The sequence below is a fragment of the Oryzias melastigma genome, linkage group LG14 (genome assembly GCF_002922805.2).
Source record: "Oryzias melastigma strain HK-1 linkage group LG14, ASM292280v2, whole genome shotgun sequence".
In the NCBI taxonomy this organism is placed as follows: Eukaryota; Metazoa; Chordata; class Actinopteri; order Beloniformes; family Adrianichthyidae; genus Oryzias; species Oryzias melastigma.
Window position 1 is genome coordinate 8,352,294 of NC_050525.1, and position 26,295 is coordinate 8,378,588.

Genomic DNA, 26,295 nt, shown 5'->3' on the forward strand with positions numbered 1-26,295 from the left:
AGACATCAAACCATTTCATCTAAACAAAAAAAAACACATAAATCCACAGCTGATATCACACACAAAAAATAAAGCAGTGTCAACAAACAGTAAATTGAGTAAAAAATAGAATTTAATCATTTAAATATTCTTTCAAAATACAAACATTGATTTGAAGTTCTAAATAACATTTAGTACCTATTTATAATTATAACTGGCAATGTTGAATGTACACTGTGGCTATACAAGGAAATGTGTGAGGTTTGGTAAATTTATTGTATTGCTCATTTATAATTATGTGCACATTAGTATTAGGACCTACACAGGACAGGATAATTTGAGCTTTGATGCTGCAGTGACCCTCCACCATAACACACTGTACCAAAAACAGGAAACAAAATAATCGGATTTAGATTGAAATGTCAAAATAAAAGCACCCTGGTCTTTTTAACCAAGAAATGTAGTGACTAAAACCATCTGTCGTCCTTCAGGTTGAACCAACAGATTTGAGTTTTTTTTTTTTTTTTAGGGCGACATCTTCACGGACGTCCGTCGGGCTCACTCATCCTCCTGAGGTAGCCGTTTGTAGCCTCACTGTGCTGCCACAACTATAAAGTCATGCAAAGTTGATCCCTAAAACAGCAGTCGGCCTCGGAAAGCGAAAGGAAAAGCGTCACCATGTCGACTAAAATGCCCTTATTTCCTAGAAATGCATGGAGAAGCCAGTTTCATGTCTTTACACACACGAGCACACTGTAAGCTGCACGGATAGCACAGTCATGAGGAAGTAGTACCACATCTGCTGGCTTCTTCGGCTTCCACTATAAATTGCATGTTTATTTAAATGGAACTGTACATGGCTGAAGGAGAAACGCCCTGTCGGCCGCTGGGATCCTCCGTCGCGGTCCACGTGAAGCTCACAACCTTTGAAAACAGTTACAAACGGGAGGACTTTCGGGATTTTAATCACAGAGTTTCAACATCCAAAAACAGCAGAGTTGCATAAGTGGCGTTTCTTGTAGCCCTGAGCCCGTCCGGGGGCTTTTACCAGTTCCACGGATGTGCGTCCACAGGGGGAGGAGGGATTTCAGATCGGCCGCTCCTGCAGAGAACGTGGCAGAATCGCTCCATGCATCACTCGCAGGCGTGTTTCAGGACAGGCGTGAAACGGGAGCCGGCGTCCTTCAGCGGACACTTAGAGGTCGGTCCGTGGCTCCGGTGGAGGAGGGGAGTAGAAAAGAGCTGATGAGGCACGTTGCTTTGTGACCGCCGCTGTGGCTGCATGAGCCTTTACAGTGAAAGAGCCGTTCCTGACGGAGAGCCTGACAGTTTCTGTCATCCTATAACGCGCTCTTATTTTGCACTTGATCAGTCTTTATCATTCTCTCTATTGCAGACTTTCATCTCAAAAGGTTTCATAAACCAGATTTGACAAATATTCAGCATGTGGGGACCAAAGACAGCTACCACAAACATACCCATCGACCGTTTTATCCACATTTTCAATGTGACCGAGTCATCACGTCGTATTGCTTCGAACATATTGCAAGTCGTTCACATGGTTTGCCGACAGCGGCCTGCTAAACAGTTCATAAATGTCAGCCGGAGGTGTGGTTATGGCTTTCACTGGCAGATGATCTTACAGTTCCAAAGCTACGGTGTTGCAGTCTATTCTTAAAGTTCTCTAAAAGGTGATCCTCTGTGGTTCTGCTGCCATGACGATAATAAAGCTGTTAAGAATTCTGGCCTTTATGTTACACATGTTCACCTCGGATTCTTGGAGCGTTTCTCTGACGTTTGGCAGATCATCGTTTCCACTTAAAAAAAACAGGTTCCAGCGCGTTCCTCCACACCGAGTAAAAAGGAATAAAGTGATTTCCCTAGATGATTCTCTAAAGTAAAAAGCAGCTTTTGTTTAGAAATGGCTCCTGAAGACTAAATCTCTGCTGCGTTTGCGTCCTTTCCTTCAGCCACGTCCTCGCTCTAAGGAGAGTCCATCATGGCTTCCAGCATCTCCAGGAAGAGTTTGTGCATGGGGATGCCACCGCGGGTCTTGATGCTGTAGAAGGTGGTGAGCGCGCGCCCAGCAGTCTGTCGGAGGAGGGGCAGTGTTAAGAGGAGGCGTCCGGCCCGCTGGGGGTCGTCCGGACGCCTCTGGCACTCCAGCTCCAGCAGCGCCTGGTGGAGGAGGTCTCGCAGCTTCTGCACCGCCTCCATGTCCTCGATGTAAACAGAGTCTGAAAACAGCCGGACAGCGAGGTCAGGAAGAGGACGGAAAAAACTCTAAATACTGTCTGGAAAAAATACATATAATAGCTCAGCCACTGAATTAAGAGATCATCACTATTGACTGTATATGAGAACTGGACTGAGTGAGTGTGACATCACCCATAGAAAATGATCTACTTTGAGTTCCAACCAAACCAAGTCAATACAAACGCCATTGTTTGGTGGTACGGACGGCGCCATGTTGGACCCAGACGGCATCAGTAAGCAGTCACTGTTTCTATGGCAACATGAGACCACAAACTTATATTGATTGGTCAGTTTTTAACTTGAATAACTTCCAATAAAGAACAAATATAATTGAGTAAGTGTTAAAAAAAAATTTAATAAAATGGTTATTCTGACAAACAGAATGACAGTACTAGCTGTTTATGTCTCTATAGAAGTCTACGGGATTTTTGGCTTCCTGGAGCCAGCAGGTACTTCCTGTTTGGAATGCCAGGGGATAGGAGTCGCCCAGTCCAGTTCTCATATACAGTCACCGGTCATTACACAGTGCATAAACATCCTTGACAAGTTTCCTTCAGTTTTTTTTTTAGTGTAAATATTGTGAGTTTAGTGTAGCTTAGGTAGTGGAACCGGTTACCAAAATAAAAGTGCATTTGTGGTACAAGCACCAAGTTTGGCCTGGATGTCCCTCAGTCAGAAGAGCATGTTTACCATGAGAACATCAACAATTTTAAAATACCACAAATGTACAATTTCTTTGGTACATCAACCAAACACTAAGGGTGTCTAAAAAAGTAGGTCAAGCTAGAGTTAAACTTTGCTTCAGAGAAGCTTGTCATGCCATTGAACTGAAACTGTTCTACTGAAAGATTCTTCCGTCTCCCTCAGAATCTGTACCCAGCATGAAGGGTGAGACAGTAAAAGTACAAATGAAACAGGCTGCTCAGCTGCACTAACTTTTATTAATATAGTTTGATTGGAACGATTTAATGCTGTTTTGATGCCTTGAAGCAGCTGGGGTTGTGAAGCTGTTTTACACAACAAAAAGAGAAATTAATTCATTTTTTGTAACAAAATTCAGATTATTTTCTTTAAAATCCCTGCTTTACCCTATTAAACCTAATTGATCAATTGTTTCTGACCAACAAACCCATACCCTGAACCTCCTACTGCCGTGCTTTGTAGGTAAATAATGACTTTGCAGTTGTTTTCTCTTTTCCAAATGATGAAGTAGAAGCCTTTGAATCCACCACTATCTCCTGAGAAGATCCACAGCTGTCCTGAATAAGAACAAACTACTGAAATCTAAGCTGAAATGTGTACAAAATACACACATCTGAGACGGAAAGGCTCAATGTTTGTGACTAAAATAGTAAAGGGATTTATTAGAGGAGGATGAAGTTAAAAAAAAACACATTATCAGAGTGGAACGTCATGAGTATAAGTTCATAAAAAACATAGTTTTCTTTTATTTTAGCCCAATATTTGGAAATTTAAAAAAGAAAAAGAATCTGTTAGGCTTTTACATCGTTATTGTGGAATTGTTGTCTGTCGGCTGCTGCGCTGCTGTTTTCAGTACCTGAGTTTGTGAGTGCGATGGCCTTCAGCATGACGAACTCCTCCCGGTCCAGGTTTAGCGTGCGGAAACGGCGAGCCAGCTGACTAATCGCTGCGTTCAACTCCGTGAGTCCGGCCGCTCGAGACATATCCTCATCCAGGACAAAATCCTCGGCGAACACCACCTCGTCCTCGCAGCCCAGCGAGCGGTACGCCACGCCCAGAACCAACACCTCCAACCACACCGACTGCAGCACCGACATCTGATCTGCTAGAGACAGGGACAGGAAGCCTGCAGGAGGAGACGGAGAGACAACCATGTCAATACTGGACACTATCACACCATATCAGTGGAAGGAAAATATATCCCATTTAAAAAAATGTGTTCTATAAATAAGAAATAACACAAAAAACAACATGTTTCTATCCTAGATAATTACAATTTTATTTTTTCAGGCAGAAAATAGTGTCAGCTTTATTTCTTAACATTTTGTAACAGTTTCATAACACACAGCTTTGACTTCTTTCTTGTTTTTGGCCCGTTCTCCACGAGTTGCTCCAGAGATTTTTCATTTTTCATTAAGGTCAGGAGGCTGAGTGCAACAGCTCTGACACAACTATCTGCCGTTCAAGGAATCAGATGCAGCGTAACACGCAACAAGCTCGCTGAAAAGCGCTCAGGCACCTCGCTAAAAATAAACAGACAGAAAAAAGCCAAAACGCTTTTCAGGCTCCAAAGAGAATTGTTCAAGTCAAAATCCACCCGGAAATATAACCAACATTAGCTGTCAGTCACACGCTAGCAGAGAGCTTTCACAGCAGCTCAGTTTAAGAGGCAGATTTTGGCATAAAAAATGAGACAGTAAATTAGTCTTTTATTGAATCGCGACAATCCAGTGTGATTTATTCTTCTGACTGACCTTCATCATCACGCCTTCTTCATTTAGATCAAAGCTGTGAAATCAAAGCAGGAACTCTTGGTTCCTCTCACTCACCTGGAATGTGTTTGGCCCAGCCAATGATCACAACCAGCTCGCGATCGGCGAGGTCACACAGGGTGGTGAGCGTGCGCTGGGCCGTGTCGGGCTGCAGCGGGTCCGGCATGGCGAAGAGCTTCTCGGGCTCTGCCACCAGGAGGTGGGACACAATGATACTGGAGGCACCTGTGTCACAAAAACACACAGAAATGGATTCATTTGCAGCTGCTGTCACAGAAACATCAACAGTTCTGATCGCCTCGACTTGTGACTCAGAATAAATGTTACGTTCAGTCAAAGGGGTTTGTTTTGTTGTTTTAGATCGGGGGTCTGGAACCTGCGGCTCCGGAGCCACTTGTGGCTCTTTTACCTCTCTATAGTGGCTCTCTGGTTAAAGAAAATCAAATAATAGTATTTCTTTCATATAGGGGTCACTACATTAGCATTTATTTAATTAAGATTAGTTAAGTTTATAAATTTATGGGTGAGTTGCATCTCAAAGATAAACCGTAAAGGTTTTTATTTTACATTCCTGATGACTTGAACGGGTCATTTGCCCTATGCTTCCTGCAGAATACAAAGATTAAGCAAAACTTTAGTAAAAAAGTCTAATAGTTTATGAGTTTAAAGCTCATCTTATCGTATGGTGTTCAGAGCTGCACTGGAATGATCCGGTTTGGCACAAGCCATCTTTTATTTTGAAAGGAGCTTCTGTCAAATGTAAAAAGAATTTCACATTTTAAAAAAATGCTAGTATCTTTACATTTCTGTATTTATTAATGCCATAAAAAACATCATTCATATTTATTATTAAAATACATTGTATTGAATGCACGGCAGAATCAAAATAAGAGTATGCGCCTCCTACTAAGTTCTGATCAGTAGAAAACAAGACCAAATGGCTCTTTTATTGTTAAAGGTTGCAGACTTCTGTTTTAGAACAACAAAAGCAAGTTGTAGCTTTGAACAACTCTATATTGTTATTTACTTTAGTTTTTGCACTTTAAAGGTCCAATCCAATCATATTTTGATATATTGTAAAAGCATTCTAACTGGTCTTTTAATGAGGATTTTGAAGTTTTTAGCCAAAATGAAATGTTTTTCATCTGTTCCTGATTCACAACATTTTCAATAAAGAAATACACAAAAAAGCTATTTTGATCCTAATTTTCTTGATATATGCATTCCATTATCAGAAAAATGCAACAAGAACATGTTAAAAACAGCAAAAAAGTTTTGTTGCAGACGGTCTTCAAAGCTGCAGATTGACTCATTATCACTCCAATACTATAAACTCTATAAAAATGATGATTTATGCAAAGAAGATCTCAAACTTCACACAAATGTGTGCACATTAGTCAAATTAAAACAAGATCTGACTGTTATCTTTATTGGCATCAAAGGGAACCGTTTGGATCTGAGAGACATTTCTGGGTTACGTTGGTGACTCCTATGCTATGGGGTCCAGATGACCCACCCTTACATTGATGTGTAATCCCTCCCATGACAAAGGTGGATGGATTTTATGTCTGCCACGGGCACCAGTGAAGATAAAAAAGTTCAGTGTGCTGTCTTGTGGGGTCCAAATGACTCCGCCTTTACTGTAAACATGCCTAAGGTAGAACAACATCCCAACAAGGAAAGACAAATCTGCAAATGAGCCTGTTTTTAATCATCTGAACATAAATATGGCTTTAAAACATGAACGTCAACTTTCATCTTTTGACTTAAAAAAGTTTCTTTCAGGCTTTATTTAGCCAAGTAGTGAATCTCAGCAGTGAAACTTCCTGAAGACTACATTTTCCTCACAGACAGGTTTTATTTGAGTTGTTACCTTTCTCGCTCTCCTTGGTCAGCGGTAGAGGGGCACTCTGGTATGTGGCGTTCTCCACTTCCGGGCGCCGCTTGTACTTCTGCCGTCCACCTCGGACCCTATCTAGACGCACTCCTGCAGACGGGACAGATAAATGCAGCCTGAACTTAACTCAGGAATAATGCTGTTTTTTTTCCTTCTTAAAGACGCAGCATAGACCTTACCCTCTTTGAGCATGCCTACTTTGAGGCACTTGGTAAAGCGGCATGCTTGGCACGCCTTTCTGCGCCTTTTGGTGATTTCACACTCGTTTGATGCTGGACAGCTGTACTCGATGTTACCTTCAGGAACAACCAGAAGTGAATGAATCCACAATGTGAATATGAACACCAAGCAACTGAAGAATAAAAACAAACGTTTATGTATAAAGTTTATACACCACATGATCATTTGGCTCAGACATAATTGACTCGTGGTTTTTGAAAAAGTTCCTTTTACCAGACAAGTTACTCTTTCACTGTAAACAATCTTTTTCTTTGCACTCTTACATAATCTTAAGAACATAATCTGTAAACATGCATGAAAACAAGCCCACAGAACTGTTTGTTGATACCTTGAATGGTTCTCTTGAAGAAAGCTTTGCAGGCTTCACACGACGCCACGCCGTAGTGGTATCCCGACGCCACATCCCCACACACGAGGCACAGCCTTTTGGGCAGCGTGCTCAGGGCGTACTTGCAGCGCCCCGCTCCGTTTCCAGTGGAGCTCTCCTCGGCTCCTTCGCCGGCCTCGTCTTTGAAATGACAGCGCAGAGCTGGCGTGTAGAGCGGCGGCGAGTAACGCTTGGCACCGTCCCCTCTGGTTCCGCCGCCTCCGCTCTGAGAGGAATCCGAGGAAGCCCCGCCGGGGCTGGTCCGACCCCCCCCACCGCCCTCCGGACTGCTAGGTTCGGCCTTTATGTAAACGTCTGAGCGACGCTCCCGGGAAGACATGTCGTCTGAGAGGAGAGTAACGAAACAGAGGGAAAGGTCAGGATGAGTGCTGCTATAGTGGAAAAGTATGATGACCTTATGACCTTCACAAGACCCCCCACCAACACAGCTAGCATTAACGAAGCAGGCCAAAACACAACCTGACTTTTAAGATTGTTTGTAAGACAAGCGTCCAAACCAGAGAGGAAAAATGTCAGCAAATACCTGAGTGTTGCCTGCAGGCGTCGATTACAGAGCATACATAAGGCTTTGTTTTCAAGTGTTTACAGCAGCTTTGCTTTAATGAGCCGGACTTCAGTTAATATGAGCATAAACAGAGTTTTCAGAACAAACAAGCCAGCAGAAAGCAATTCAGATACAGTCTGAGGAGCTGTGGAATAAATCCTGTCTTAATCCAACGGCTAACGCGTGATGACTCAATCTTTATTCCACAAATGCTAAGAAAATGATGAATCATTGGAGATTGCCAGAAGCAGACTATGAAAACTGAACGGATTTCAACATCAGCGGGCCCACATCCAAAAACAAAAGGGAAAAAAAAAACATAAAACCACCAGCTTTACTTCATTTATGGGCTCATTTCCCCCATAGCTTCATTTCTACCATATCAGGAAGTACCTCAACGTCTCCAAACAGAAACCTTTCAAGACTAAAATAAAAGCATACGCTCCTCAGATCATTCACATTGTCTGAGGTCTGCGCGTCATATTTCTGGGAGTTAAAACAGTCAAGGTGGCGGGATGAAGGTCGAGATGCTCGTAAACAGCAGGCACTCCCATCGATCAAGAGGTAGGAATGATGTTGTAGGGAGATGGTAAAGGTTCTGGAGCCACCTGCAGGGATGGCAAAGACTGGGGGGGTTCTCAGCTGAATTCCAGAGACTGATTAAAAATAAAGATTCATTGGTATGCATCTTTATGTAATGCAATTCAGTAAAGAAGCTCAAAAGCATGAGATTGGAGTCATTGTCTTTGTGCATCTACTTTGCAGAAAGGGATTGAAGTGCATCTAAATGCACAAAAGAACCACTTTGGTGTTTTCTAATTATACTTAAAAAAATTAAAACAAAAAAAGTGACTTGTCTAATTAAATTCAGACTCTCTTGTGTGCCTCTATATGGTTTTATTTTTTGATTTATGCTTTTAAGAAGCCATTCAACTTCCAGTAACAGCTTTATTTCCTGACATCGCTCACGATACATCCACTTTAAGTAAGGCAGCTATCCTAAAAGTGCTCTGTGTCAAACACTTTATTGACATTTGAGTGGTCCTGGGTGTACCTCGGTTTCTATCAGGACGGGGTTGGCAGACAGGTGGGTGGATGTTAAAAACTTGCCTAAATTAGGGTAAATAAGTAACCATAACGCATTTCTGTGATTAGGAACCACGGAAGACGCATCATCTGCAATGTCTAATGGTGATTTACTAACATCCAATGTGTTTAAAAACCTCAAGAAAATTGTGTTTTATTTACGAGCACCGCTTCGGCTTCCAGGTTTCAAATCAACAAGAACATAAATGCTGTCTTACTTGAAAGACTGAGCTCCTGTCACTTCATAGATCACCTGTGCAGCCTAAATACCTTCAATCCAGTTAAGACTCAGAGTGACTTGAGAGCTTGACTTGCAAACACACAGCAGTCACAGCCAGCGCTGTTAAATAATCACCAAACAGCACGGTCACAAGCTTGAAGGAACAGATAAGTAAACTCATTTCTCATGATTTTCTTCTAAAAACAAACAAAAATATACCAGCAAAGCACCAACTTGTACTAAATGTTGTCTTTCCAAGTCAGATTATCACACTTTGAATGACCAAAAATCTGAGAAGAGCACGTTCTGATGAAGATCTAGAACCAAATATCAAATGAACAGTTTCAGGACATACAGAATGCAAACAACTGTTACGTTTATACTCTGTCATAGCAGATTCAATTATAAGACATGTCATGTTCACCAGGCATGTTTAGAGTCACATCAAATGGGTCAAGAGGCACAAACACTGTTTTCATGCAAAGCGTGTAAATCATCCTAGAATACTCTGATTCCGCCGCAGATAGGAGAGCGGATTCTACAGTGTTTATGGTTTTTATCGAGGGGGGGGTTGATACACCCGCGGTTGCTGGCATCCACCCCGCGTGGAGTTTGCCCTCTGTGGAGACGAGCTGTGTTTGAGCAGAAACGGGGTCAAAGCAAAAGCAGTCGGTTTAAAGTTTAGCCGGCTTGGACCGACTTGAACGGCTCTCATCCAGCGCCATGTGCACCGCTGGACGCCTCGACATCTGCTTTGAGACTGCCTCTACTTAAGAAATGTTGGACTCCAGAGATAATTAAATGTTACTGACACTTCTTGGTTTGTCACCTGTCGCAGTAAAATGTCATAAATGCGAGTTAGATTCAGGTGAGGTTGGCAGAAACGTGTACTGTAAATGCTCATTAGCGTTAGCCGCGTTCTACACTAAAAACTATGTGCTAGCTAGATTTGGCTAACTGGGCTAGCTAGCTAACGTTAATCCCGTCTGACCAACACAGTTTCCTCCTACAAAGACATTTATTTTTGTCGCTCTAGCCCGCACGAGTCTGTGTCTTACCGTGCAGCTGTGACCATTAGAGTACTTTAATCCCCCCACGGCCCGGGTTTGATAAGGAACCTGTTCCCAGGCTAGCCCCGACTGGCTGCTGCTGCTTGTTTGGATGGGCCGGCCCTCAGCCTGCCCCCTAACAACTGCCGCGAGCTCCTTCCATTCACAGTGGTTTGCTCCAGACGGAACCATTAAGATTCCACAGATTTGAAAAGAAGTAAGTAAAGTATGTAAAACTATATCCTAAACATAATAGTAGTTATAATTGTTTGATAACAATTATTATTATTGTGTATTTTAGTGTTATTTATCTTTTCGCTGTAATAATAGAGCTAATAGAACTATAGTAACAAGGTAATATTGTATAATCCTTAATTGTCAATAAAGACATAAAAATAGTTTTTCCCCCCTTTGTGCGATCAATAAAGTTTTATTCTATTCAAAACTTGTAGTTCCATTATGATTTGAGTTTAAACAGAAAAGGAAATTCAAAGAATGATTTTCAATTTTTTGTTTTGAATTTACAAATTGCCCTTTTTGTGTGGTTCTAAATAATAATAGAAAACTATAATTCATTTGAATTAATATTCCTTTTTAAAATGTTATCAAATATTTAATAACATGAATCAGATCTGCTTTAAATTGATTTATTTAAACATTTCAGTTTAAGTTAAAAATAAAAATCCTAACGTTTAATCTTTTTTCAGTTTAAATACTTCGATATATGAAATCCTCTTTTTATATTAAAAATTCAAATTGATTTTGAATTGGAAAAAATAGATATTTCATAAAATCAGGAAATCACAAGCCAAAACAAGTCAATTTTATATTTATAAAACCTTTCTTTTCATTGTCCTCCAATACAAAAAGACTATTTTTAATTTTATAAAATGTGCAGACCTTTTTCTTCAACTTTTATGACACAGACAAACATCTATGGACTAATTTGACTAATAATTTGGATTTGACGTGAAAAATGTAAGGGGAAAAAAGATCAAATTTCTCTCTTTTGTTGCATTTCTCTTTTCATCTCAATATTTTCTGTAAAATTGTATATGAACAGCCTCCCAGGATGAAGCATATGGACATCCATTATGCCTGTAGAATTACAATGGAACATTTCATCGGCATAAAAAGGTCAAGTGAAAACAGCCTACCTCTTAGGTGTAATGGAGCTTTAAATGTAGATGTCTCACAGTCCTAATGGCAGCTCAATGACTCGCTGTGGGTTGAATTCTGTCGGCAGGACACCTGCAAAGCCAGCAAAGGTTTTTGGTCAAATGGAGGTAATAAATCATCTTTAAAAACATTTGCCTCAAATCCCAATGGAAAGAAAAAGAAAAACGTTCCCGGCTCCTATTTCTTTCCCTTTTTTTGTCTTTTCAGGATCGTGATACAAATGCGCAAAAGTGGCGTTCTGTCTGCAGATCTGCAGCTCAGGGTATCTGTAGAGGATCTTCACGCTGCTTGACTACCCTCCCCCTTGAACGCTGCGTGACACGCTCCAAAGGTCACAGTCACAGGAATGCTTGAAGGACGGACAGAGAAAGCTTAGTCCTCACTACTGCAAACTCCCAAAAGAGAAGTTTGGTGATAAAAGACTACAACTCGTCATACTGGAAGTTCAAATACAGAATGATTTAGACGATTAAAAAGTTAATATGCAGTTTGTAAAGCAACTCCAACCATGAAGAATCCCACATTTTACATGCATGGGCAAAACCATTTTGTGGAAATTGAGCAGTGTTTGTCACATCACTATTAGAAAAGTAACATTTCATCTAAAAGACTTCAAGTAGCTCCTAAAGAGTTTTTATTGTGGGTCGTGGCGGTTCCTGTCGTTGGTAATGCATCACAGCCTGTATTGTTGAGGCTTTTTCAACGCGGCGCTCTGTGGAGACAGCCTGAACAGCACCCTGGGGTGACCTTGCCTACTGATCTCGGACTGGTGAAAGGTTAATTGCCAAAGTGGATTATGCCTTTAGATCAGTGATCCCAATCCAGGTCCAGCAGGCACGCTGACTTACACAGTTCACTGTGTTAAAATGGAGAGTAATAACTGGGGAGATTAAAACACCTATGAAGAAAAAACCACACAAGAGATAACTGAAAGTTCTGGTAGTTGTAGAAGTGTGTTTGATATTTGCACATGTGCTTGTCGCCTTCACACTGGAAACATGGTTTCTATAAAATGCTGGATCTTTCTAATTCACTCTAAATCTAATTTATTTATGAAATAAAGATGAATCTCATTTATAGGCACAATGTTTAAAAAATAATAATAAAAGACAGTTGCATGTATCTATAAAGAGATGGCACGTGCTTATTCATCTCCTTTTAGAGATGAATAAGCACGCCAATTCTTTCAAAATACAGACAGCTCGTGTCCCGCAGCTTCATTAATTTCTAGGCGAACTTCCAGCTCTGCCAGGCGGAGTCGTGCGTGCACATCAGGCGGCCGGTCAGAACCTGGCACGTCCCCAACCCAGATTAACAACAGCATAAACCCATTGTGGGTGCAGCATCCGAAATGCGGGCGAGGAAAAGAGACTTACAGGCAAACGTCAAACCCTTGCATTTGGTTTGGGGCTTTAAACGGCAGTTAAAGTCCGGGCTCGGTGGATAAATTGGATCGATGGCACCGGCTATGTCCCGCGGGGTTTCTCACATGATTCTCCCGACGCCGCTGCTCTAAAAGATGAGACCGACTGACCGTCCACAAAGCGTCTTGTCCGGCTGTTCGGTTCCGTTCCCGTTTTGGCTTCTACAACTACGGCTGTAGTTAATATGCTAGCGTCTTTGCTACCGGATTACGAACACAACTTCCGCCATGGTGCACTTACAAAATAAAAGTTTATGCACTTAGAGCTATTAAATTTAGTCAATTTAGAAAAAAATGAACAAATTTCTAAAGTAAAATGCATATACTTTACTGATTTAATGTGTCATATAGTTTCTGGTTTTACAAAACGGCCTAACTATCGATAATTTAGTCACTTGTAGATTTATTCTTTTAAACAGAAAACCAGAACGTCCGGTTTTTTGTCGCTGCATTACCAGTGCTTGACGGATGTAATGACGTAGCTTGAACTCGTGCCTTTGCTCCTCCCTCTGCTTCAATTTGCGTCCACTGTTTCTCCGTTACGTCCGTCAACACTTCCACTACCGTCATCAGCGTTAAATTAAGGCTCTGCAAACTCTTTCAAATAAAAGTTTATTCGATTTATGTTCACCTAAATCCACAGAGGGTTTATTTTTAGAATAACCGCTGCGTCAGAAGTGATAGCTAAAAACAAAACTCCCAAAACGTCGAATTCCACATGTTTGAATAAAGACTCTTTTTAGCCAAAAAAACTAAAACGGATAGTCCTTGGACTGGTGGACATTTGTGTTTCTTTTTCATTGAAACTATGTCAGTTGAGTCTCAGGGATAACCGGCTGCCAGTCTTTCAGCACACCTCCATGGAAAATGCAGTCACGCTGCCGGTCTTATGACACTGACCCGGCGGCTCACTCCAGCACTCCACCGCCTGGATGAAGGCCAAGGAAGGAAGGCTTAAGAGCTCACTACAATGGGACGTAGGGGGGAAGATATCAAGAAACACGAGGTGTTTCAGAAATATTAAACATTTTTTTCCAGATAAATTCAAAAATATCCAAGAAATCGATTTATTATTATTATACGTAACGGTTTTTGAAAACGCGGTTATTTTGTGTAAAGTTTGTAACCTTCAGCATCTCAAAATAGTCTGCCCCCGCGTGCCTAGTAACAGCTGGCAGCGAGGAAAGAAGTTCTTCCAAAAAAAAAAAAATAAAATAAAAAAAGGCCGTCAGGTGATTTATGTCCAAAAGTCAGAGCAGGGGGAAGAGTTGTCGTGTCGGCGTCGGTTTGAGCGTCTAACTCAGCCCTCGCCTGCCCCACTATGGAGCTCCGGCGGTCCCCGCTCAGTGACGGCGGTGTCACTACGACCTTGAAGCAAGGGCACCGAGTCTCTGCTGCAGACACTGCAACTCTGCGGGGCTGCATCACAGCCTTCTGCTGCAGACTGCGTTTATTCGACGGAGGCGGGAAGGCTCACGAGAGATTCGACGCGTTTGAGGCCGTTTTATTGGGTTATATAACGGGGGAGGTTTTTTGAGGGGCTCGCGAGCGCCAGCTGGGGTCTCTGTGGGTGCTCCTGACGCAGGTCGTGACCTCAGACAGGTGTGGGCTGGTGGAGCCTTCATAAATAACAGGAGCTCATTGTGCCTGTAGTGCACAAAAGTGGTGCTGCAGAAGTGAGTCACAGATTACACAACAAACACACTAAAAGTATGGAATCATTATAGATAGGGGGTGTTGGAAATGCAAATTTTAGAAGTTGAAGAACTAAATTAATCAAAATATAGGGCGAAAAATAACTTTTATAAATTCTGATTTAAACATGCCACATTGTCTACATAGATTTATTGCACTAAAATTGTTAAAGTTGTGTTTGTTTAATAACTATTAAAAAGTCAAGTGAATAGGAGAAAAAGATAAATATGTATAGTAATGTCAATATAATATGTCAACACACTGAAATAATTATTTTTTCTCTTTGGATCCAGGTCAGGAGTGTGCATACAGCCGTGCTGCCCACCATTGATCCTCTAGTGGCCGCACAAGGAGGCTGCAGTAGCAGTGCAGATGACGTTATAGCAGCTGAGCGTGTGTCCTCCAGGAAAAGGTCACCCGCTGCCGTTGCACATCGCCTCCTTCCTGACTTCCTGATCTCGGTGAGGCTTTATCTCTGGACATTTCCTGCAGGAAAGTGTCAGATTTCTAAAGTGCTCTGCTCTTCTAAAGAAGAAAACATAATGCCGTCTCACAGCAAAGTCCAGATGAAATACAAGCAAACAGACTGACTTGAATCTGTCGGATTTTCAAAAATGCAAATAGTTTAAACAAATCATCAAGAAAATCAAATTTTAGATTGAATGTTTTATGGAAAATTGGACAGTGAATTTGTCTGCCATCTGCTGGTTGAGCTCAAAGTAAAAAAAAAGGTTGTATGTTTTCTTTGAATTGAGTCAACCTTAAAGCTTTTCCTTTATTCTGAGGGGGAAGAAGGACGGAAAGAGAACTCCAGCCTCACTGTGGTGCTGCGGTGTTTGTCTCCGGTGCCGGTTTCAGAGGGAAAAAGCTAAAGTTTCCAGCTGAGTATCACTTACATGGATCATCTGCAGACCTCCTGCGTAAGTTAAAAGGGCAGAGCTGCAACTTTTAGGAGTTTTTATGTGTGATAAAGAAGATTTATGTTTAAAAATCATCATGATTATTAAGTCTGGAAAAAAAATAACAATAGACTGCAGAGTATGCAATACCAATATGGACTAAATGGAATAAAATGCAAAATTGATTAATAAATGATCCAACACAACCTTAAATATTGAAAAATAAGGAGGTCAGGTTACTACAGACCAAACTATTGGTGAAATATCAGTAAGTTGAGCAGAATGTTTGTCTTTTTTTAGTTTTGATCCATCCATGGAGAAAGCTTCAACTCCTGAGTTCAAAACTGCTGGTTTGAGGGTTCAAATCCCAGGCCTGACAGTCAATATGTCTATTATTCCTCCATTGTGGCTCTTTGGGTTTGAAGAAAAACATTTTGAATAAATAATCTGTTTTTTTGTACTTTCATTTTAGTTAATTAAGTTTTGTCAATTATGTTTAGATTTTTAACATGTCAGGTAACTGAGTAAAATTATGGTAAATAAATAGCGCTTAATAAGCTTTCATAGATTTTTTTTATTCAGCTTTACACCCAATGTAGTCCTGTTTATATCCAAATTTAAAAGAAGAAAAGGAATGAAGGCCAATCAAAGTCAAAATGATAGAAAACATCATATTTGACTTGGCTTTCTTACACTTTTATTAAACTATATCTGCTGCAGAAGGAGGCTCTTATTTGACATAGAGTGTTTTATTTTAAAAGAAACATGTATGTGCTGCTGTTAAAAGTAAGACTTTTTAATTGTTATTGAAAGAAAATGGTAAAACTTTTATATTTAAGTTGTTGCAAATGTTCTAAACGGTAGCTACATGTTATAAATGAATGGAGACAAAAACATAAATTAAATGTATTTTTCTAATTGGTGAGGTGGGACTCTGTGGCTCTCGGTGGGTTTTGGTCAATAAAAAATGTCTCTGTCGGCTTCAAAGATATTAGACCCCTATCCGAGAGGCTTTTATTCTATCGGAAAAATGAAAGCATTTTCAGATGGATAAAGGTTTATTCAAAAGAAATGAAAAAACAGGACCACGAATATTCTTGAAGCAGAAGATCCACAACTGAACCGCTTAAAAAATCAGTTTCAATCTGTTAAGACTCTGACTTAAATGTTTTGGTGGAGCATAAAGAAGAAATACACACATCTGCAACGCTTCAAACAACAAAAGACTAAAATTGCTTACATTTATTACCCAAATTTTGAAAAAAAAAAAGATTTACTTGAAAATTTTTAAAATTAATCAGTTAAAGTTTTTCTTAGATTTTGTTTACATTATATAAAAACTTACTGTAGCTTCATTATGACCTTATGTGTCAAACTGAGTGTAATTTTTGATTGAGCGAGACTAAAGCATCAACTTTGGAAATTTGTTTGTAAAAAAGACAAAGAAAAAATGTATCAAACACCTTAAATCATTCGTTAAAAACTTTTTATTTATTCCACATTTGCATTACAGCAAGATTAATGCACTTGAAAGTCAAAATGCAAATGATATGCTTGAACACAATGCACTGTTTATTAAAAATGTTTTTCATACTATAGAAATGTTGTATTTAGAGAATATTTAGTACCTGTTCGTGTGTTGGCAGGATTCTGGAGTGGCTCTGGTTTCCGACCTTGAGAGTTTATCAGGTCGGTAAAATGTGGGAACAGTTGACTGAGTGAAAGTGCAATGCAGCCTTGGGCCAGTGGGGGGCAGCACCTCCTCACAGAGTAATGAATAGAATGGCGTCATGTCTGACTCAGGCAAACACACTGACATGCTGCAGGAAAAATTCAATGCAAACTGCAAAGGACTGTAAGGCATCAGCAATAAGTTTTCATCTAAAGTGTCACAGGGTGACTGGTTACCCACAATGCACTTCCTTTTGACCTCTTCCATTGTGTCACACATTGTTGTTTGTTTCCTCACCAGGCTTCAGATCTGGAGCTGGTTTGACGTTTCCGTTTGGTTGCCTCCTGTTGTAGTCGTTGGTCTTTGAGCCCCTCCGCTGAACGTGTCGTCTGTGGCGTCTCCTCTTTGCCTGGCGTGTGTTGGGTTGATTCGGATCATGGCGAGAATCCGTGTTCAGTTTGCCACTCTGAGCGTCTGAGGACTCATCAATAAAGGCAAGGTTCTCTCCAAAGTAGTGAGACAGCTGAGGATCGGATGGAGGCTCCTCCTTTTTAGACTCGGCTGTTTTTTCCTCGGGAACTCTGTCTGTCTGGGTCGCCTGAGAGTCTGTTTCTGATCCGGATCCAGACTCATAAGAGGAGCTTGATGTGTAAGATCCAGTCTCTGTCTGACTCCCATCTTGTTCATCCTGGCCCTCAGGGGCTCCAGTGGCCGACACACTGTGACCATGGCTGCGAGGGCCATGACGGCGTCTTCGTCGGCGTCGCTTGAAGGGGTCATCGATTTTTCCTGGAATGCGGAAGTCCACAGACATGTTCTGGATGTTCTGAGTCCAGTCGGTGGCGTGAGCGCGCAGCTCCTCCATCTGGAAGAAGTTTGAGACATTTACCCTGTTGTTCATGTAGCAGCTGTGAGGGTGGAGAAAAAGGGGGAAGGAAGCACCTCAGCTCTGGTTTTCTTTGACAGAACACGGAGCCAGTTACCGATCATTGTTAGGATCGATGCAAAGTATGCCAGACCCACCAGGATCCAGAACCACACCAAAGGCTTGTACCAGTGCTGGCTTCCTGCTTCTCCAGAGTCCCCTTTAACACAGTAAAACACAGAGACAATTATCCATTACTGTAAATCCATCATCCATCCATCCATCCATCCATCCATCAGTTCATCCATCATTCCATCCATCCATCCATCCATCCATCCATCCATCCATCCATCCATCCATCCATCCATCCATCCATCCATCGTCTCATTGACCTATCAGTTCATCCATCCATCCATCCATCTGTTCATCCATCCATCCATCCATCCATCCATCCAGCTATCCATGCATCTATCTGTCCATTCATCCACCCATCCATCCATCCATCCATCCATCCATCCATCCATCTCTCTGTCCATCCATCCATCCGTTCATCCATCCATCCATCCGTTCATACATCCATCCATCCATTCATCGTGTCATTGACCTATCTATCAGTTCATCTATCCATCCATCCGTTCATCCATCCATCCATCCATCCACCTATCTGTCCATTCATCCATTCATCCATCCATCCATCCGTTCATATATCCATCCATCCATCCATCCACCTATCTGTCCATTCATCCATTCATCCATCCATCCATCCGTTCATACATCCATCCATCCATTCATCCATCCATCCGTTCATCCATCCATCCATCGTGTCATTGACTTATCTATCAGTTCATCCATCCATCCATCCATGTATCGATCCATCCATCCATTCATCCATCCATCCATCCACCTATCTGTCCATTCATCCATCTTTTCATCAACAGTTCTTTACGCAAGAGTTTCTGTAGAAGAGCTAATATGATCAATAATTAATTTCTCACATTAAAGTCCTTGAATAATGAATGACTTTGTCTGCTCTTCCTAAGCTTAATGCATTTACAACAGACTGCTATATTTATGATGACTAATTAAGTCATGTCAGTTACATATATGCAGATCAATATGTTTGTTATATATGTTATGTCAAAAAAATTAACCAAAAAAAAAAGTCGTTTTGAAAGCAAACTTCACGGTTGTGTTGGCTGCAAGTAGGCACGGCCGAACAAAAACTGTAATGTTTTATTGGCAGCCACATTAAGGCTTTCTGCATCCCTCCTCCGTGTCAGCTGTGATGGTCCGATACATAAATTTATTACCGTGCATGCCGTTCAGAGCCATCCAGTCAGCAGTTTTTGTTGCAGTAACCGCCTCTCCTCCTCCTCCCCTCACACAGCTATGACTGAGAATCAACCAGCATTCTGCTCCAAGTGACACTTTTACAGGTCATTGTACTGGTGCAGATTTCTGAATCTGTGCTGAAATGTAATTATGAAGGAAAGGCATTTTCCCTAATGAATCCACCTCATCACAAAGCAAGAAAAATCAGGATTTCCTTAAAATAATGCATACAGGTACCAATGCAGACTATTTCAATGACTGTCCTTTTTAGACTAAACGCAGAAATTCACAAGGTCTTGTGTGTTTTTCAACATATAGTTTGAAACATGCAGAGACTTCTGAGTCAACATCTGTCATTATAGATGAACAGAGAACAATAATACATGGGTGAGTTGTTTTCAACCTGCAACATAGTCGCCAAAGCCGACTGTGGTCAAAGTTATAACCACAAAGTAGGCCGAATCCAGAAGAGTCCAGCCCTCCACCTCTTGGAAAATAAGGATAGGCACTGCAACAAAGACCAGGCAACCCAGCAGAATGGACAGAATGGCCGAGATCACGCGCACAATGGTGGGACTAACCTTCCATTTCTGGTAGGAAAAGAAGACACAATCAGCTGCCACAAGAAAATCTTGTTTCTGGTGAAGTGAAAGACATTTCATGTCTGTCTAAGGGTCTGACCAAGAAGAGAAGCTCAATTTTGGCAATAGCTTTCCTCAGCACAGTACCAAGATGGTCCCCGACCCCAGCGAGAAGGATACCAAACAAAGGGATTCCCACCAGAGCATAGAAAATGCAGAACAGCTTCCCTCCATCGGTCTGTGGCGAGATGTTCCCAAAACCTGGACATGCAAAGAAAGGCAGAAAAGCTGTTCAGAAGAAGCTTAACATGCACATATAAACTTTAATAGTTTGTTTCTGGAAGCCCACCGATGGTTGTGATGATCGTCCCTGAGAAGAAGAACGCACTTGCAATATCCCATTTGCTGAATGAGGTGTCATTGGAAGGGGATCCCAATCCTTCGATGACTTCCTCCACTTTCTGAGATGAGACAGAGGAGATGAATGCTGTTTAAAGATTCTACAGAAATATATATTAAATAAATCTTAAAAGTACACATTTTAAAACCCTATTGATACTGATTGATGCATGATATTCAAAAAGTATTTCTGCTATTCTGACATTTCCAATTAAAAATGATTTTTTTTTACATCATTAATACAATTTCACTGTGTTACATGAATATAGTCACACCAGAAAACGTCAAACTATCCAAAATAAGCCAAAAACAAACAAACAAGCTAAAAGCTACAACAGTTTCAGAAGTCCCACATCATGATCTGCAGCTCCAGTAATGATTACAGTCCTGCCCCCTAAGCCCCGCCCCTCTGTCTGGATTTTCAAATTTTGTCTGCGGGAGGAGTCAGCCTCCAACTTCCCTGTTTGGTTACCCTTTAAAGACGTCAGAATAACCATTGTTTCTTCTTTTAACACATTCCTGCAAATACTAACATATTTTCCTATTTTTTTCTTTATTGCATGTAATACAATTTATAAACTGACCAATCAGATGCCTAGATAAAAGCACATTCTCTCAAACATTTCGAGCATTCTTGAGAGCCTGCTTTCAAGTAATAGGGGTGTGGATTTACAACAAGCTCACTCCTGATTGGTTAGAGTGGTGGCCATAGAAAAGTTGACTCAGACCAATCACTGCTCACAGATAATGACTGGCTCCAACATGGTGGCTTTTATACAAAAAAAAGAAGGCAACGGAATTGACTTCATTTCATCGTAACCAATAGAAGCTATTTTTTACTCACTCTGTCCAGTTCTCATATATAGTCATTAGCAAAGGGATTAAGAGGATGGAGCTACCAACTGATCAGAGGCTGCATCGTTCAGAAATTGGGTCCAAGTTTGAGCTCCACCTATAAAATTCCTTAAATAAAATGTATATGTTATCCTCAAAACAATTTCATGAGTAAGAGTTAAATAATAATAATAATAAAAAAAGTAAAATTATCTGGGGTACTAAATAGCAGGTAGAACATAGTTGATTATTAAAAATGTAGATTTTGAAAACATTGAAGTAAAAATTAGAATTATGAAACATAAACATAACATTTTTACAGTATAATTTCCAATTATCTGAAAGAATGGGATAAATATTGACTGAATAAGGGCAGAATGGTAAATGCGTATACTTGTATAGCGTTTTTCTACCTTCCTCGAAGGCCCAGAGTGCTTTACAATCACACACATATTCACACATTGGTTGCAGCTCTGCTGCTGAAAGCTGGTGCCAACATCCACCAGAGGCAATGCAGGGAGTCCTTGACACATGGGCAAGGCAGGATTCAATCCAGCAATCTTCGTAACAGGAGTCAACCGCCCTACCGCTTCACCACGGCCGCCCAGAAATCCAAAATGACAAAAATTCCAGCTGTGATAATGTTCTATATTACATTTTTTAACCTTGGCATCCTTGTATGGATTGTATTAGATCCAGTCTTGATAATGTTCCATCCGTCCACTTACAGAACTTTCTGAATCTCTTTCAGGGTCATGAGGTTGCTGGAGCCAATCCCAACTGTCGCGGGGTGAAGGCGGGGTACAGCCTTGAGAGGTTGCCAGCCTGTTGCAGGGCCACACAACCACACTCATGTGGCCACCTAGGGGCAATTTAGACTAACCTAAGAAGCATGTCTTTGGACTGTGGTAGGCAGTCGGGGTGACCGGAGAACACCCAAACATGCACGAGGAGAACATGCAAACTCCAGAACCCAGCAAGGGCTCGAACCATTGTGAGGCAAGAGTGCTAACCACTGTGCCACCGTGCAGCCCTGATAATTTTTCAGTCACATAACTGCTGTTTCAGTAAACAGGCTGTTTGTTGGGAGCACTGACGAGTTGTAAAGTCAAAGCTGAACTATGTTGGCGAGATTTGCTGTCATAAATCTTCAAACGCTGACAGTTCGCTTTTTTATCACAATTATCTGCTGATGCCAACAGTCAGTTGGTGCTGAGTAAAAGTACTGCTATTCAGTTATCTACTCAAGTTAAAGAAAATAGTGCACTGTAGTAAAACAAGTTACTTTTGTAAAAGGTATTCCTCCATTTCTGTAGCAGAATGCTATTAGATGTGAGATTTAATGACAGGAAACTATAAAGGGTGAAACCCATTATATCACGTTTATGGAACAGGGAGAATGAGGAAGAAACAATGTTGACAGAGACTTTTAACCTATAAAGAGTGCAGATTTTTTGCTGACAATTAGAATTTCATTTCTTTTTTCCTACTTCATTTAAGGGAATTGATCCAGGGTTAAATCTTAAGTGATCAACGGGAAATGGAGGAGAGGAGAAAGATAGAGTTGAGTGTCTGCAAAACAGCTTTAAGAAATTCAGTTTTTCAGATGATGATGTCATCAAGCAGTGGATTATGGATGATGAAGAGGGATCCCCAGGACAGAGCCTTGGGGTACACCTGGATGGATAGAGGAGGGCTAAGATTTAACATTTTTTAGCTAGATAATTGGTGAGGTGGTGTGAGTAAAACCAATGCAGGAAAGGCGATGAAGAGGGATAGTTCTCAGGTAGACTCGAGGAGGGAAAGTAAACCAGAACTCCAATCAGGGAGGCTTCTACACCACGAAAACCAGACTGGACCTGATCATAATGTGGAGTCCTAAGACCGGGGGTCATAAAAATTTGAAACCCAAACAAAAAAACTTTAAAAATTCCAGCTGAAGTATTGGTGTTAAGATAAAGTGCAATAAAGTGTCAGAAACTCTGAAATTCTGTTGTGAAATTAATTATTTTCATCATCAAATGTTCTGTTTCAAAACCTTCGTTTCAGATTTTTTTTTCAGTTTTAAATCTTTTTATTATTATTATTATAGGTTTTTTTGGGGGGGTTTTAATTTTGAAATTCTCCTGTTTTAAACCTATGGTCCCTATCTGGCATGTGGGGGGCGGAGCTTACATGAAGATTAACTTGGAAAGTTACTGTCAGATAATGTCTCATATAAAAAAGTACAGACATTATTTGACTGTAATTATTCAAGTTTCCTGATTCAGTGAATGCATCAGGACTGAGGTTACCAACCTCATCGATCTTGATTGGCCTTTCATGTTAGCCCCGCCCCCAAATGCCAGAAAGGGGCCAAAAGTTTAAAACCTTAAACTTTCAGATTTGAAACCACAAAGGAAAAGAGTTGAAAGTGGAAAAAAAAGTTTAAAACGGAAATTTTGAGTTTTGAAACTTAAAAACAGAAAATTTGAAGCTGAAAATATTTAGGTTTATACTAGAATTACAGAATACGACGAAGTACTTGGGCTACCCAAAAAAGTAATACAATTATATAAAATATAAAATAATATGCTTTTTTCTCATAAATTTTTAACTTTAAGTTTCGGAAATTTACGACTTTAAATATGGTTAAATTACGACATTAAATCTTGTAAATTTAAGACTTAAATTTTCTCGGAAATTTACGAGATTAAAAGAAAAAAAGTCATAAATTAAGCCTATAACTTTTAAAGTCATAAATATACAACTTTATTCTCAAAATTTAACAGTTACAACTTTTTTCTTGTACATTTATGAGTTTAAAGTCATCATTTAAAAAAAAAAAACTCTGTTTATAAACTGGTCCTAATACTTTGTCATAGCAGAAAGTTTCAGATATTTGATTTCTTTTTTATTTCAGTTTGATTTTTTTCAAGTTTTCTTTATTTTGATTTTAAATCTTTATGACCCCGATTTGTCTCCATACTCATGAAGGTTAGTTTTGGTTAGCCGAGAGCGAAGTTGAGATGCAGCAAGTCTATGAAGTATTTTGGAAAGGAATGGTAGGTTGGAGATTGGACAAGAGGAGTTGAAGTCGGTGGGATTTGAAGCAGCCATGCATTGTGTGGTGGTGGAGAGACAGCTGCTGTTTGAAGAGAGTGGGAACAAGAGCAACAGCCAGCTGGAATGTACTGTAGAAAGCTTTGATTTACACATGAGGTGTAAGATTTCTGCAGAATTTGGGAACTGGAAGAAGGCTCTAACAGCCGAAGATAGGTGTGGAATCAGAGCAAAATGTTATTTAGAATAAAATTACACATAGAATATTATATATTGGACATAAAATTGCATTTCTTTGCTACAGAAAAACATGTATGCCAATCAAAAAGCACAGAATATTTTCACTGACGGCAAGAACCACTGTGTCCCCAAGTCACTTTTACATCTTTGTGAATGTCAGCATCTGAGGATCACTTTGCAAAATAAAACAGTAATTTACAAGGCCCATTTTGGAGTGAGGACAGGCATGTCCTCACATATCCATCAGTTTATGGATGGATCTGCTTTCACGGCTGCTTGGATCGCACCTGTTGCACGCTTGCGCTTAGGTGCGCCAAAAAGGTTGCGAGCCTTTCTAACCGCCACAAATCTGATGGCGAGTTAGATTCAGAAAACTGAGCAGGACCCAGTTATGTATCAGACAGCCAACCAAACAAATATTTATAGCAAGCTGAGTTGCCATAGGAGCTACAGGAGTCACCCCCGAAGAATCAGCACCTGTTTGGAGTTTGTTCAGTTAAAAATAACATGTGACTACATACTGCTAAGTGCTTCATGTGTAAAGTGAGAAAAGTAAATGCAGCACTAAAGAAAATTTTTGACTTCTCTGTTTAAACATGAAAAGATATAACAGATGATTAAAGGTTCGATTGGAAAACAATAAAATGCAGCACATAAAAAACAGTTTAATAATTTCAAATCAGGTTAAAAAGGAAAGCTAACTCTAAACAAATCCCTCACAGGCAGATTTGGGCTGTTTCCTTTTGTTTTTTAAATAAAGGTCAAAAGAATTTTCTTCTTAACACTTCAAATTGATGGTAAGATGATGCTGGCAGGCTGTACCTGTAAAAAATCCATCAGGCTCTCTGGTTCCACACAGGAGAAATTCCCCAGGAAGTGCTCCCGCACTCTGGACAGTTGCCTCTCAGATTCCTCCTGGATTCTTCTTTCATTAGGAATCTCCAGGGCGCGGAACACCACGGCTCCCAGCACCAAGTATAGGAGCACCCCCACAAAGATGGCGAGCAGGGTAGAGCAGCGCATGGCTGCACCTCCAGCCGGCCCAGGCGTTGGCCGCTGCTTCCGAACTGTGTCAGCCCCGGCGCTGCTGCGGCCTGGATCCCAGCTACTGCAGCTGAAACATCAGCAACCACAGCAGCAGGCGGGTTTTTATACTGACCACAGCAAACGTGCACGGCACACATGCCAGATGCAAGGTTTATGAAGTGGGCTTTAAATCAACTCAGGCATCACTGTCCTGACACGGAAAATGCAGCATCCAATGAAAAGGCATCAACCTCAAACAGATGCCACTTGGAATCATAAATACTGTGTGCCGTGAATACTCTGACAGACCTCACCTGTCAGTCGGCCTGAGATGCCCTCGCCTTTGTCTTTTTCGCTCCCAGATGATCCTGTCTCTGGATCCGTAACCGCTGGGGGGTCCGTCCCCTTCACTCTCTGCAGGAGGGGACACTGAACACAAGCACAGCTTTTACTGTTTAGATCAAAACTGGAGCCGTTTCTAAACCAAGGCAAAAAGTCACAAAACCAACAACCAGATCCCATTTTCCATAACAAAGTTGTTTTTTTTCTCTTCTTCAGACAATTGTAGAAATTCTACATCCACCGTTACCTTCTATGCAGCAGAACAAATGTGCATAGTTTCACTCTCTATACCACTATAGCTAACACTCTATATCTCTAGATTCGTTTTTGAAAATGTTGGAATTCTGTGACAATTTTGACATACTTTTTTACATTTTTATGTTTTTACATTTTTACTTATCTGATTTTTTTAACAGTTTTTTAACCTTTTTTCAAACTTTTTGACATCTTGATTTGACATATTTTGAAGATTATTTTTAACATTTTGACTTGTTGACATTTTTTGTACATTGTTTTGACATTTAGACTTGTTGAGAATTTTTTTGTAAATTGTTTCCACTTTTTGATATTTCGACTTTTTTTTACATTTTGTATATTGACTTCACATTTTGACTTGTTGACATTTTTTACATT

The 26,295-nt window shown here is 40.6% G+C and overlaps 2 protein-coding genes across 4 annotated transcripts; both read right to left on the reverse strand.

Moving 5' to 3' along the window:
* Window positions 1-94: 94 nt before the first annotated feature.
* Window positions 95-12,947, reverse strand: esrra (estrogen-related receptor alpha). Of its 3 annotated transcripts, none has more exons than XM_024263555.2 (8): window positions 12,689-12,942; window positions 11,291-11,384; window positions 7,175-7,558; window positions 6,786-6,902; window positions 6,583-6,696; window positions 4,767-4,934; window positions 3,794-4,063; window positions 95-2,216 (listed from the first exon to the last, which is right to left on the reverse strand). In XM_024263555.2, the coding sequence occupies exons 3-8, from the start codon at window positions 7,551-7,553 to the stop codon at window positions 1,963-1,965; spliced, it is 1,302 nt and encodes a 433-aa protein (XP_024119323.1). In that variant the 5' UTR covers window positions 7,554-7,558; window positions 11,291-11,384; window positions 12,689-12,942; the 3' UTR covers window positions 95-1,962. The 3 variants fall into 3 exon arrangements, with proteins under 3 accessions (XP_024119323.1, XP_024119328.1, XP_024119331.1); XM_024263563.2 differs by lacking the exon at window positions 95-2,216 and adding an exon at window positions 2,749-3,494 and having other exon boundaries at window positions 12,689-12,947; XM_024263560.2 differs by lacking the exons at window positions 11,291-11,384; window positions 12,689-12,942 and adding an exon at window positions 10,143-10,292.
* Window positions 12,948-16,044: 3,097 nt separating this feature from the next.
* LOC112140576 (potassium channel subfamily K member 4) lies at window positions 16,045-25,764 on the reverse strand. The gene is made up of 7 exons (XM_024263567.2): window positions 25,635-25,764; window positions 25,117-25,408; window positions 20,129-20,240; window positions 19,880-20,040; window positions 19,602-19,788; window positions 17,944-18,086; window positions 16,045-17,866 (listed from the first exon to the last, which is right to left on the reverse strand). The coding sequence occupies exons 2-7, from the start codon at window positions 25,315-25,317 to the stop codon at window positions 17,273-17,275; spliced, it is 1,398 nt and encodes a 465-aa protein (XP_024119335.1). The 5' UTR covers window positions 25,318-25,408; window positions 25,635-25,764; the 3' UTR covers window positions 16,045-17,272.
* Between the last annotated feature and the right edge of the window lie 531 nt (window positions 25,765-26,295).